Here is a 13241-nt window from a genome sequence, read left to right as displayed (position 1 = left end):
GTAGTGGCTACCATATACAGTATGGGGAAAAGATTGTGACCCTAGTGGATAGAATAATGATGGATCAGTAGAACATTCAGATTTGGTCTAGTTTAAGGAAATCTTTTCTAACATCTGTTCCAACATCGGATGATGTAGATGTACATCATATGGGATTTTGAAGGGAGCCTCACTCATGATCACTTGGTGGGAATGCAAGGACAGAACCCAAGCACCAGTTTGTTGGGAAGGCAGACCAAGTGACCTCTAGGTTGAGCTCCTTTTGAGATTATGGGATGCTTCTTGAGAAGAAAGGAAGCTCCATTTCAGTGATTTGCGTTAGTATCTAGATCTGCTTTTTCTGAAAATAGACAAGGTCTGAGTTGTAACTTTTCTTGAGTAGCTTTTTTTTTGTTACTGCCAACACAAAAAAGTTTGGCTTCAGAGTACTGATCCATAAAGTTGATGCCTGCAAACACAGGAAGCTTGTGAGGTTGTTTGTGTTTGTGGGTATTTTTTTATCCTTTATGATAACTTGAGTCAGGTATTTCCTTATGGGAAGTCTTACCTGACAGTTCTACCAGGATGGGTAAATACTGCTCTGTTTCTACCCTGCTACCTTCCCTCCCTCCCCCGCTTTCTCACTTTTCCTCTCACCCTCAATCTTTTGCTCTGTCTGATGGAAATTTCTGACTCAGGCATTTTCACTTTTCCAATAAGTTACCCAGTTACTCTGTGGTCTCTGATAATGATGTAGATGGTTTGTGATATTAAAGTAGTACTTCTGATTTGAGGACTTACATTATCTCAGCATTTTCAAAACCCACTTGCCTGCAATCTAGTGTGTCTGTGGTTAGCTATAATATATCCACTTGCCAAACAAGTGGTTTGGGTTACTGGGGTTTTCATTTAACTTGGAATTTGGGGGATTAGAAAAAAAAAATAACTCAGGAACCGATTTTAATAAATTGCATCAGAGTGAAATGTTGGGATTAAATCAATTGTTTTGCTTTTTAAAATGTCTCTTTATCGTGCTTAGTCTTGTGCTTTTGTTGAAGGGGTGTGTGTGTGTGTGTGTGTGGCTAGGCACACGTTTAAAACTCATGCTTCAACTATTGATGATGTCCATTATATAATTTAGTGCTTCCTATTTAAGTTCTAGCATTATAACAATTTAGTTTCTTGTTTGCTGCTAGTAAAACTTTTTTTTTTTTAAGATTTTATTTATTTGTCCGAGAGGGAGAGAGCACAAGCAGGGAGAGTGGCAGGCAGAGAGAGAAGCAGGCTCCCCGTGGAGCAGGGAGCCTGATGCCGGACTCAATCCTGGGACCCTGGGATCATGACCAGAGCTGAAGGCAGACACTTAACCGACTGAGCCACCCAGACATCCCAAAACATTTCTATTCAGTGAAGAACTGGTGTTCTTTGTTTTTTAGATAATGAAAACTGAGCAACTTTCATATTTCCCTGCTTGCTTTGGTTCTCAGGAAGATCAGATACAAATTGCAGGCCTTATGTAGACTTTATATTTGCTAGCATACTTTTTCCCTTAACAATAACAAAAATAAACCTTTGATTCTGTTACCTTAAGGAAACAGTATAATTAAACTGAATGAAGAAAACATTGCTAGTGCAACTCATTTTTTCCTAGTAAATATTTGTTGTTTCATTGTTTAGATGTGAAAATTAGATTAAAAACATATATTTTATTATAAAATATTATTAAAAGGATTATAAATAATAAGACTACCCTTCATGGTAGATAAATTGGAGAATATAGAAATGCTTAAAAAGGAAAATGAGTGACATTGTAATTCTATAGTATATGATCAGTGTTAGGATTTTAGTGTTTATCCTTCCTAATATTTTATGAATTTGAAAAGTCAGTTATGTCATCTATAGTCAGAAAGTCTCCCAAGATCAGCCCATATAAGGGAGAGTACCTTTACTTGTGCCTAGTTCATATGATAAGCCACATGGATAGTCATCTATCTATAGGGTATATAAAACAACAGATTTCAGAGTGCCATTGTTTATACAAAACACCCCCATCTACCCAAAGCTGGAAATAGGATCAGTGGATAATCTCTATAGATTGGCAAGTTTTACCTTTCTAAAGACCCTTTTACTTACAGTTATTTACAGGGGGACTGCGTTGAAAGGAAATGGGCTTCCTGGGGCTGAAATATTTAAGAGGATGGTTATTTGGACAGGATAAGGCTAGACTTGACAACTGCTAAAGCTCTTTCTGATAATCAGTTTCTATAATTTTAAGAAAGTGATGAATCAGCACATTTTTATGAACAGTGTTTGAAGTTTAGAAATATTTGAACAAACTAGGGAACCTGGCCTATCATCCAGGGCCTTTATTATTCTTAGAGATATTCACATGAGATTAAGATTCTTGATACTCTAAGACAGTTTGGTGCTGTCACCAAAGCAGTGGCTTTAGCAGACCAGATATTTGGTAAACTTTGCAGAAGATCCTGAGTTATACTATTCTGGTCCTTGTAGAGGTTTTTATGAAAAGGGTAGCTTTCTATCTTTAATATTTGTGGCAGGATAATTCACCTGGAAGATGTTTTCCTGTTACAAAGATCCCCTGCCTTTTTTTTTTTTTTTGCTTCTTCCAACCTTGACCTGTTTTCATTTACCTTAATTTACTAACACTTTCTAATTTTCAGGACTGTTTGGCAGCCTGCTACTGTAGAGTATTTCTGAAGACATGAGGAACTTTTTCTCAAGTGATTCAGGACGCTAGCTCCAAGATTCTGAAAATTCCTATCAGCACCTTAGTACAGATTGCATTCTCTGCTTCAAAATGCCATGTACATCCTATGCATCCTGTTGGGTTATTTAGCTTAACACATATCCTCCTGTATAGACACATTTTTCATAGTCTGGGGGTCTAATCTTAGAAATAACACTTATTTGTGTGATCTTGGCATTGTTATTCCAACTCTCAGAGCCATCATTTCTTCTTCATTAATTGAATTATGCGTTTAATTGCGGTCTAAAGGGACCAACAATTGACCATCTGTCTGAGTGTACTACCTTTCTAGATATTCTAGGATTCTATCAGCTTCTATCCATTATAATACATATATCTGTAATTTGGGTGACGGAAGCAGAAACCCTTTACTGTTATTTTATTTTTAAGATTTATTTATTTATTTTAGAGAGAGAGTGAGCAAGAAAAAGGGGAGAGGGAGAGAAGCAGACTCCCCGCTGAGCAGGGAGCCTGACAGGGGCTTGATTTCATGACCCCTGCGATCATGACCTGAGCCAAAATTAAGAGTCGCACACTTAACTGAGCCACCCATGCACCGCCCCCCCCGCCTTTACTGTCATTTTAAGTAATGTGGGTAGACATGCAGCTCCTCAGCCTTTTTTCAGGTGAGCTGGAAGGTGATGATGGCTCATATCTGCAAAAAATGCAATATTTAATTGTACATCATTATTTTTATTAGTCATCTTTTTTCTTAGGAGCCCTCCTTTCCGCAAGTATTTATTTGAAAATCATTATCTCAGGCATTGTGATAAATGTTGGAGAGAAAATGACCCATAATATTTTTCCTGCCTTGCAGGATCTTGAATGTATGCTGGGGAAACAGATAGGTAAAGGTAATTATAATATGATTAGTATTATAGTACTGTATTTACTATATGCTGTGAAATCACCAGGGGAAAAAAAAGCATAGGTGAATCTGCTGGGTGTGTGAGAGTCAGTTGTGATGGTTTGGGTTTTAGTCTATATGATTGGATTAATAGAGAAATGACATTTGAATGAGGGTTTTGAAAGTTGATTATGAATTTTTTAGACAGTGGAGAGGTGCCTCAGGCAGACACTCACACAATCTGTGTTATGGTGACTAAGCTTCCTTCAGACTTGCAAGACTCTCCTGTTCTCTGTGTTCTACACCCACACCAACCAACCAAAACATAAACCCAAACCAATAACCATAAAAATCCCCAAACAGTTGGAACATTGGTTAATAGTACTTGACTCAATCATTTGTACAAAATGTGGATGAAAGTCTGTCTTTCATAAAGGAATTACAGAAATCTATGTGCACTTTGCAGGTAGTTTAGTAAGGGGGGCAGTTATACTAAGGATAACTATTACAGAAAAGTGGATCTGACTTAATTCTATCATGGGTCTCTTCTCAGAAGGATCCTCTATCTTCTAGACAGAAGGAATAACCATACTATATGGGATAGAACAGGGGATTTGGAGACTTGATCAGAAAAGTAGTCCTGCCATTGGCTACTTTGACTAGGAACAAAATAAATGAGGACAGAACACAATGTCGTTTACCAATTTTTCATCAGCCAAAATTAGGTGCCACTCTCCTCCTCCTGTCATACCGTACTTGGATTTTGTTAATTTCAACAGGATGGACATCTAGGACACTAAAAGTCAGAAGGAGCAAAGGTTTCAGTTACCCTTTATTCGCTAGTAAATTAATTGCTCAAACATCACTGAGATCTTATTCTCATTGTTTCAACCTTCTGCTTGAAAGGGAAGTTTCAATTGTCAGAGTGGTCAGTGACTCAAAGCTATGTCTGCTATTTTGGGACTCATTATTGGGGCAGATGGTTAAGAGAGTGTCCACAGTCTGCAGCTGGGCATCCCTAAGAAGCTCCCGGGCTGATGGTGGTGGTACTGGGGGTAGGGGTCCGTTTTGGTGTTGGTATCAGTGTTGGTGATATTGGTATACTCTTAGTCCCTTTGTTGGGGACTTGTCATTAGGGTGATAACTGTTTACAGTTTCTCCTGCATCGCATTTCTCTTTTACTCAGGCAATTTTATTAGAGCTTTAAATAAAGAAAAGAAACTCTTCTTTAATAAATTAGGGAGACATTCCTTTTGTAGGGCAACAAACAAAGGCATAAGGATTTACATATGTTATTTCTTCATTCAAATTGTCTTCAGCATCTCTTGGACACATTAGTCTGAAATTCATTAATACTGTTTTTGCAAAGGGAAGGAAGCTCATTGATGTTGGGTGGAGAGTGGGGGACGTGGGGGGAGATGGTTAGATCCCAAAGGGAGATTTTCCTCAGAATTTCCCACCATACTCACAGCTGAGGGATTTTCTTGTAGATCACCCATGAAACACTGCAAATGAAAAGAACTTTTTTATTGCCCTTGTTTTTCAGAAGTGAACACAGACTGATTTCCTCGAGACTTATTCTTGGGAGATAGACAAAATAAGTGAGGTCCCATTTTTTTTAGGAGACTCTCTGAGGTCCCATTTTTATTGCTCTATTTTGGGACCTAGAATCCACCTTCTGAGCGCATGTACCAGCCTTACCTAAATTCTTTTGTATCCGCTATTTCAGAGAACTGAATGCAGATTTGTCTTATTTACTATTACTCTTTTCTTTTCTTTTTTTTTTTAAAGATTTTATTTATTTATTTGAGACAGAGAGAATGAGAGAGAGAGAGCACATGAGAGGGGTGAGGGTCAGAGGGAGAAGCAGGCTCCCTGCCGAGCAGGGAGCCCGATGCGGGACTCGATCCCGGGACTCCAGGATCATGACCTGAGCCGAAAGCAGTCGCTTAACCAACTGAGCCACCCAGGCGCCCTTACTCTTTTCTGACATAATGAATTATAGACTCATTACTTCTTCCAGGAGTTCTTTGAGCAGAAATATTTGGGGTCAGAAGAACTTGGTTTGGTTTCCAATTCATTTGTTTATTTGTTGGGCTCTCTTGGTCAAGTTACTTTATTTCTCTGAGCCTTCGTTTCCTCATAAATAAAATGAGAATATTGATAAAGCCTTTACCTTCAGGTGGTTAGGAGGAATAAATATGCAAGTACATTGTCATCAACAGAGTGCTCCATCAGCATCAACTGTGGCAGCCTGTCATTACCAAACTTTTCAAGACAAAATGTGTTTCTGGGATATCATCCTCATTCATAGAGGCTGTTTTCATGTGTACAGAACAAAGGAAAGCAAGTATCATCCCTGCTCTCAGTGTAATGAGTATGTATTCCATCTGCTGCTAACAGCATTTATGCAAAAATAGAATAATTCACAAGCTATACCAGAACATAAAAGGCAATACAGACACAGTTGAAAGAAATAGTTTCTAGTGAATGTATTATTAATCCAGGCATTTGTATGTGGGTGGAAGCTTGTAAAGATTGACTCATTAGAATTGTATTTTCAGAAAGTTTTGGGATGTGGGTAAAAGGACAGAAGGGGAATGACTTCTTCACTGTTTTTGTGGTTTGTAAGAGTTAATTGGTCTCTCCACTGAGAATGCCTACCCCTTTTGCCCTTATAAGAATTTTAACCTTCCTTTGAAATTTGTTTTGTATGCTAGTTACTTTAAGGTTTCTTGATACCTCTGTCTGAGTCACTCCCATTCCTTATAATTACCTCCAATTCATAACAAGCATAACTCCTCCATTATTTATGCCTTCAAAGAATGTTCTGTAGGTCTTTATAACATTTATTAAATTATATTATGTTTATGTACTTTTCTGTCATCTCTACCTTCTTGATGGCTTGGAGATGATTTATTTATCCTAAAAGAGAGCTCAGCAAGTGTTTGTCGAATGAATGTTTTACTAGATATATGCTATGTCTTTTATTTAGGGAGATTCATAAATGAACGAAAATGGATGGGGGGGGGAGTTGTGTGTATAAAAATCCCACTTATTTCTGAGATTTGCTTGGGTTAATGTAAACTAATTCATTGTATACTTATGTGTATATATCTGGATTAAAAAAATCACTAAAACTCTCTTTCATTTAAGGGAAGGGAATGGGAAGGTTTCTAGTTTTTATTTAAATGATATTTGAAAATTTTACAAGTCTCGGTGATGCTGTCATAACAACAAGCTTAATTCTATTCACAAAAGTGTGTTCTTCTTTTGTCTCTGGCATTTTTACTGTTTTTTAACTTTGTTGACCAGTGTTTCTTCATTGTTTTTCCTATTAATATTTCTTGAAGTGTTACTACATGCTACATCCAGTGTTGATTGTGTGGAAGGTGCAGAGAGTAGTCCCACAAGGTCCCTGCCCTGAAGAGTTTGCAACTGGTTGTGGAGGCAGCTGTGTATTTGAATTGAAGGATAAATACGTTACTTTCTGTTGATCCTCTTCAAAAGCAAGGAGGCAGAGTTGCATGGTTATCAGTTTTCAAAGGAGACTTAGCTACCATGCCCTAATTGTGGGGGAAATACTTGGGGTTAGAGGGAAGTCTGAATAGGAATGAGGGGAGTGATGGCATTGCCTTAATGGCAAGATCAGCCTGGAATTTGGGTGAGTGAAAGTGAACATAGGAGGGAGAAAGTTTGAGAAGTGGGAGGATAAGAGTTCAGGGTCCAGGGGTACATTTTTTTTTTTTTAAGATTTTATTTATTTATTTGACAGAGAGAGAGACCACGAGAGAGGGAACACAAGCAGGGGGAGGGTCAGAGGGAGAAGCAGGCTTCCCGCCGAGCAGGGAGCCGGATGCAGGGAGCCCGATGCGGGGCTCAATCCCAGGACCCCGGGATCATGACCTGACCGAAGGCAGTCGCTTAACCACTGAGCCACCCAGGTGCCCCTCCAGGGGTACATCTTAAATTTGCCTGCAGGGAAAGGTCAGGTATGGTGAATTTATTCTGTTTACCCTCAGTAAGGTTTATACTGTTTACTTGGAAGTAGATTACGGAAGGAGCAAAGACCTAGGCTGTGAACTTGGCCTGGCTATGACATTTTTCTGTAATTGCCCGTCTGGTTACTGATTTACAAAGCTGGCTGGGTGTGTGATTGTTTCCAGCTCGTAGTAGAGTCATGCTGTGAAGAATACAGAGGCACATCTTGAAGGGAACTAGAGTGGATGCAGAAGAAACTGGATTAAACACACAATACTTGGTATAAATGAGATGGTATATTTGGAAGTTCTTAGTAAACTGAAGTGCTAAGTCAGTGTATTGACAGTACAACTCTGTGTATGAGTGTGTGCACTTCCTTGTAGTCATTGAAGATCTTCTAGATTCTCTTCTAACTCAAGCCCTAACCCATATATGCTCTAAGAAGATTTAGGATCAAATCACAATAATTGGATATAATTTGTTCTTGTTGTTTAAATATTAAGAAATCATTGAGAAGAGTCATTGTTATGGTAGCCAGTAATTCTCTTTTTTTTTTAATTTATTTTTTTATTCTTATGTTAATCCCCATACATTACATCATTAGTTTTAGATGAAGTGTTCCATGATTCATTGTTTGTGCATAACACCCAGTGCTCCATGCAGAATGTGCCCTCCTCAATACCCACCACCAGGCTAACCCATCCTCCCACCCCCCTCCCCTCTAGAACCCTGTTTGTTTTTCAGAGTCCATCGTCTCTCATGGTTCGTCTACCCCTCCGATTTCCCCCGCTTCATTCTTCCCCTCCCGCTACCTTCTTCTTCTTTTTTTTTTTCTTAACATATATTGCATTATTTGTTTCAGAGGTACAGATCTGAGATTCAACAGTCTTGCACAATTCACAGCGCTTACCAGAGGACATACCCTCCCCAGTGTCTATCACCCAGTCACCCCATCCCTCCCACCCCACCCCCCACTCCAGCAACCCTCAGTTTGTTTCCTGCAATTAAGAATTCCTCATATCAGTGAGATCATATGATACATGTCTTTCTCTGTTTGACTTATTTCACTCAACATAATACCCTCCAGTTCCATCCACGTCGTTGCAAATGGCAAGATCTCATTCCTTTTGATACGGTAGCCAGTAATTCATAAACTCCTTGCACCTGTTATGATATGTTAATGTGTCTCCATGTTTATGATTTAGCAATATATGCTGTTGATGGAATTAAAGATGTTGATTTTTAAAAAGTTTGTATTTAATTACAGAATTTAAAATGTAATATATAAAAAATTACAAAAAACAAAAGAAATACAGAAACCCACAAACCTAGTGGTCAAATTTAATAGATGTTAATATTTGCCTTATTTGCTTTAGTCTTCTCTATTTTGTTCGTAAAGCAATAGAACTTCATCTGATATAGCAGAGACATTCCTGCCCTTTTTCTCTCTCTATAGGTGAGCACAATTCTAAATTCAGTTTGTGTCAGTGTTGTATATTAAAAACATATTTTTATTACAGGTGTTTATATCCATAAACATTGTGTTTTTAATGTTGCACTGACTAAAAGAAAAAGATATTAAATATTGCAGTTCTTCACATGGTTATCCACATGGAAAACTGCAATAATTTTATAGTTCTTTAATTTTATTCGGCATGACATTAAAAATATATAAAATATATTGTTTGACATAACTTTCTGCCCTGATAACATAAATTGAAGTGGCTTTTAAGTTTTTTTGACTGTAACCTACAGGATGATATATGTTTTATATTGTGGCCTAATACACATCATATATATGTATATATACGTGTGTGTGTGTGTACATGTGTGTGTATGTGTGTAAAACTGAAAAAGTTTCTCCATATCGTTTCCTCCACTGTGTATGTTATACTCTATTCTCTGGCCTATTCATTTGTAAATGCTTGTTCTAGTCTTAGTAAATTGATTTTATGACCTAATAATACGTTGCCATCCATGAATTGAAAAATATTAATCTCAACAATCAATCTAATCTTAATCTAAAACTAATACTGACTTTAGTATACAGACATAAACTTTCGTAGTACAATAAAAGCACTTCAGATAATAAGGCAGCATACTAAAATAGCATTCTTTTGCACAAGATTTGATTACATCCATTTTGGTTAATTGATTCTGAATATTTGTTTTCTGGGAACTAAATCCTACATGTCTTAGCCATTTAATCAATTACTATTAATTAGCTAAGCATTTGGTCAGTATTGGATGTCTCCTCTGGTCTGTCCCAGCCTCCTGGTCTGCCTGAAGTCCAGGAGAGCTTTCATGGTGTCAGGAAAGGAAAGAGCTCTTTTGGGCTCAGGCACTGACTTCTCGCCTTGTCACTAACAAACTGCATACAACCTTAGTAAGTCCTTGGTTCCTTCGGGCCCTCATTTTCCTCACCTAGTAATCGAAAGGGTTAACTAGCTCATTTTGAAAGCACTTTCATTCTCTGAAATACAGACTAGGATCTGGGACCCAGTTGTTAGAATTTGCTGAGAATATATCTGATGTTAAAGAACAGGATTTTCTACTGGAATTACTAGTTTCACAGTTGCATTGGAACAAGGGGTAAACAGGTCATATATAGTTTAAATGGTTCTTGGGCAGAAATGATTCGTAAAACCATTTTGGAGTAACCTTAATGTCCAAGATCTACCTACTTTTTTATTGCATTATTTCTCAGGTACAGGGCTACATGAATGTATAATGTCAGCATATGTAAGTGCTAAGAATGGCAAAGATGTGCTTCTTTATTCCATTTTAGTTAAATGTCCTCATAGGCAAATCCAGAGCTGCAGAAAGAAATCTATAACCTCTGGTATTCCTATGGTACAGTTTTCTGAGTCCTACCTATTGTAGTAGTTTATGGCTTTGAGGAATTTTCCTTTTTTAATGTGAGTTACATGTTTGGAATAGAGTAAGAAGGTATCACCTAAACTACATGTCCTTAAGACAAACAAACAAAAAGCACATTTCATGATACGAGTCCTTCGTAAGTATTGTTTTATGTATATGCTTGTGTTAAGAAACAGGGGTTTTGGGATAGAGTGGACCTTGGAGACCATCTCTTCCCATTTGCTTCTAAAAAGATAGGCCAATGAGTGCTCCTGCCTGGATCTCCAAATTGAGGCAACATTAGGGGCAGGTTTCTGTATCCCCTAAGGTTCCTATTTTCTTTTGGTATACAGATCCATTTTAGGGAGCTCTACATTTAGAGAGACCTAGGGAGCCGGTTCTGACTCATGTCTGAGGGTGTGGACCCATTAAAGAATGTGATTATCCTTGAGGTAGAGATCTGTTCCTAGTCCCGAGAGACTAATAAAGGGGTGTTTTTCCTTAGGGACACCAGGCTAGATGTCAGTCTCTGGGAGAGGATCCCCTCAACCCTAGATGACTGAGGCAAAGGCTAGATTTCTCTTAACTCCTCTGACCATGCGAGAACTCAGTTTTCTCTCAGCTGCAGTATGCAGAACGTTCTTGTTTCTTGAGTTAATGGCAGCAGTTCTTGCCCTCTCTTAATAGGTGTGGATTAGAATTTCTGTACCTCCGGGTTCTGATTCTATGGTTAATATAGTTAGGCCAGGGACCAGAGCTAACCGTTATTTTATGACACCCTGTGCTTGGCACTGAGCAGGTACTATGTGGATTTTTGTGAATGAAGACTTAATACTAACTAGTCACTGTTTTGCATTGCCTGTTATAAAGGTGATCATCCTAAAATACTTGAATTTATTTTTGAAGTAAACACAATTCTTTTTTTAACATATATTAAAATATCACCAATGAGTCTTCTTGTTTGCTTTTCTTCCTTCATCCTCTGCAGTGTGCCGAGATTTTGCTGTCTTAGAGGACCACACCCTGGCCCACAGCCTACAGGAACAAGAGAGTGAGTAATGGCCCTCATTATGTTCCTTCTGTTTTCTTTTTTAGTGGTAGCTTGAGGCAGGTTTCTTAGGGTGAGGCAGGAGAGAACAGCGTCACCAGGCCACACTGTCCATCTATCCTGAGGGATTTATCTAGGCAACTGTCACCTGCGTGGAGAACGAAATTCTGGGTATTTTGAAGTATGGCATCTGCCAGGGAGGAGGAGCCTGTTGGGCAGGTGGGGAGGAAAAGAGGGACTTGAACCTTTTCTCTTGCCCTAGTGTTACAGGAGGGAGACACTATCTGGCATCTGTTCCTCCCCCTAGAGGAGGGGCCTGAACCAGATCTTTCCAGGCATTGGCAGTATCTAGATTGTGGATTTGTCTTAATATTTATGTATGTAATTATGGAAGCTAAATCTAAGCTATATATGTTATATAAAAGTACGTATTTGTGAATATGTAATTTGAGAATCAGTCGTGTGTCAATATAAAAATTAAGTCTTGAAAAATGTAGTTTATAAAGAGAGTGTCAGCTGTGGAGCAGAAGGAGCCTTGGCCTTGGCCTTGGAGTATTTGTGTGGAAGACCTGGTACTATCACTGTTTGCCATGTGACCAAGGGCAAATTACTTAACCTTTCTGATCCTCACTTTTATTAATGGAAAGATAAGAAGAGTAATTCCTCTGCTGCCTGTTAATATAGCATTATTGAGAGCATACAGTGAAGTTGTGGATGTGAAGCTCTTTTTAATGGAAAAGCTCTTCTTCAGTTATTGTGAGGCATAGGATTAATAAACCCAAAAAACACAGCATTGTCATTCCTCTCTTCAATCTTTCTGTCCAGTCGAGCATCATTTGGCATCGAACATTCAGCGGAACCGTTTGGTCCAACATGATCTCCAGGTGGCTAAGCAGCTTCAGGAGGAAGATCTGAAAGCTCAGGCTCAGCTCCAGAAGCGCTACAAAGACCTGTGAGGATTTGGGGTGTGGGAGGGAGTCATGCTGGGACTGGTTTTCTCTGTGGAGTCAGCAACCAGGGCAGGGAAGAAGACTCTGTGTCTGTCCCTCTCATGCCTTTCACTATTAGATTATAAATCCTGTTGTGGCTACCCCATAGTTTTCTTTGATTTGAAAATTTTTGTTCATTGATGGAACACTTTCTAAGTTTTGGGACATGTGGATTCTGGTATGAACTCTTAACACTTTTAACTGTATGACTTTGAGGCATTTGGTCCACCTCTCTGAGTCTCTATTCCTTCCCTATAGCATTTGGAAAATAATCTCTGTCCCTTTTGCCTCATAGGTTGTTTGGGGGAGTCCAGTGAAATACTGGCTATCAAAGAACGTTATGAGTTGTATTGGATTCCTTTCCTCTTTCCTGGTGGTGTTTGCTGCTCTTATTTTCCTTGAACCTCTTGCTTTTCAGGGAGAGGCAGAATCTTCTGGAAAGCTCTGAATTACACCCTCAGTTCTTTTTATAACTTCTGCAACTAACAAAAGTTCTTTCTCAGTCTTAATAGTTAGAAAAATGGAAAGATCACATCTAAAGTCTCTTCCAGCACAATGACTTTTTTTTTTTTTTTAATGTGCTTTGAAAGCTCACAAATTGCATTTCTTACTTGAGAGTGGCCCCTATCCCTAAATCTCAGATGGTGGATTTTATCACAAGGTATTGTTTGGAGGAGGAGAGGGTAAAGGAAGAAGTGAAGGGACCCTTAATTTACTGTAGTTCATGTTCAAAGAAACAGGAAAACCTATCATTTTTGCTGTTTTGAG

At 38.6% G+C, this 13241-nt stretch overlaps 1 protein-coding gene across 2 annotated transcripts in view; it reads left to right on the top strand.

The window, feature by feature from the left end:
• Positions 1 to 13241, top strand: part of CCDC50 (coiled-coil domain containing 50) — a 69844-nt gene that overhangs the window by 18171 nt on the left and 38432 nt on the right. For both annotated transcript variants that reach the window (XM_021692331.1, XM_021692330.1), the window contains exons 2-3: positions 11425 to 11487; positions 12310 to 12436. In XM_021692331.1, the coding sequence (XP_021548006.1) occupies positions 11425 to 11487; positions 12310 to 12436 (190 nt within the window). The remainder of the gene's footprint in view (positions 1 to 11424; positions 11488 to 12309; positions 12437 to 13241) is intronic.

This window comes from Neomonachus schauinslandi, chromosome 1 (assembly GCF_002201575.2).
Source record: "Neomonachus schauinslandi chromosome 1, ASM220157v2, whole genome shotgun sequence".
Classification (NCBI taxonomy): Eukaryota; Metazoa; Chordata; class Mammalia; order Carnivora; family Phocidae; genus Neomonachus; species Neomonachus schauinslandi.
Note: the sequence above shows the minus strand (reverse complement) of the source record. Positions and strands in the feature narration are given on the sequence as shown.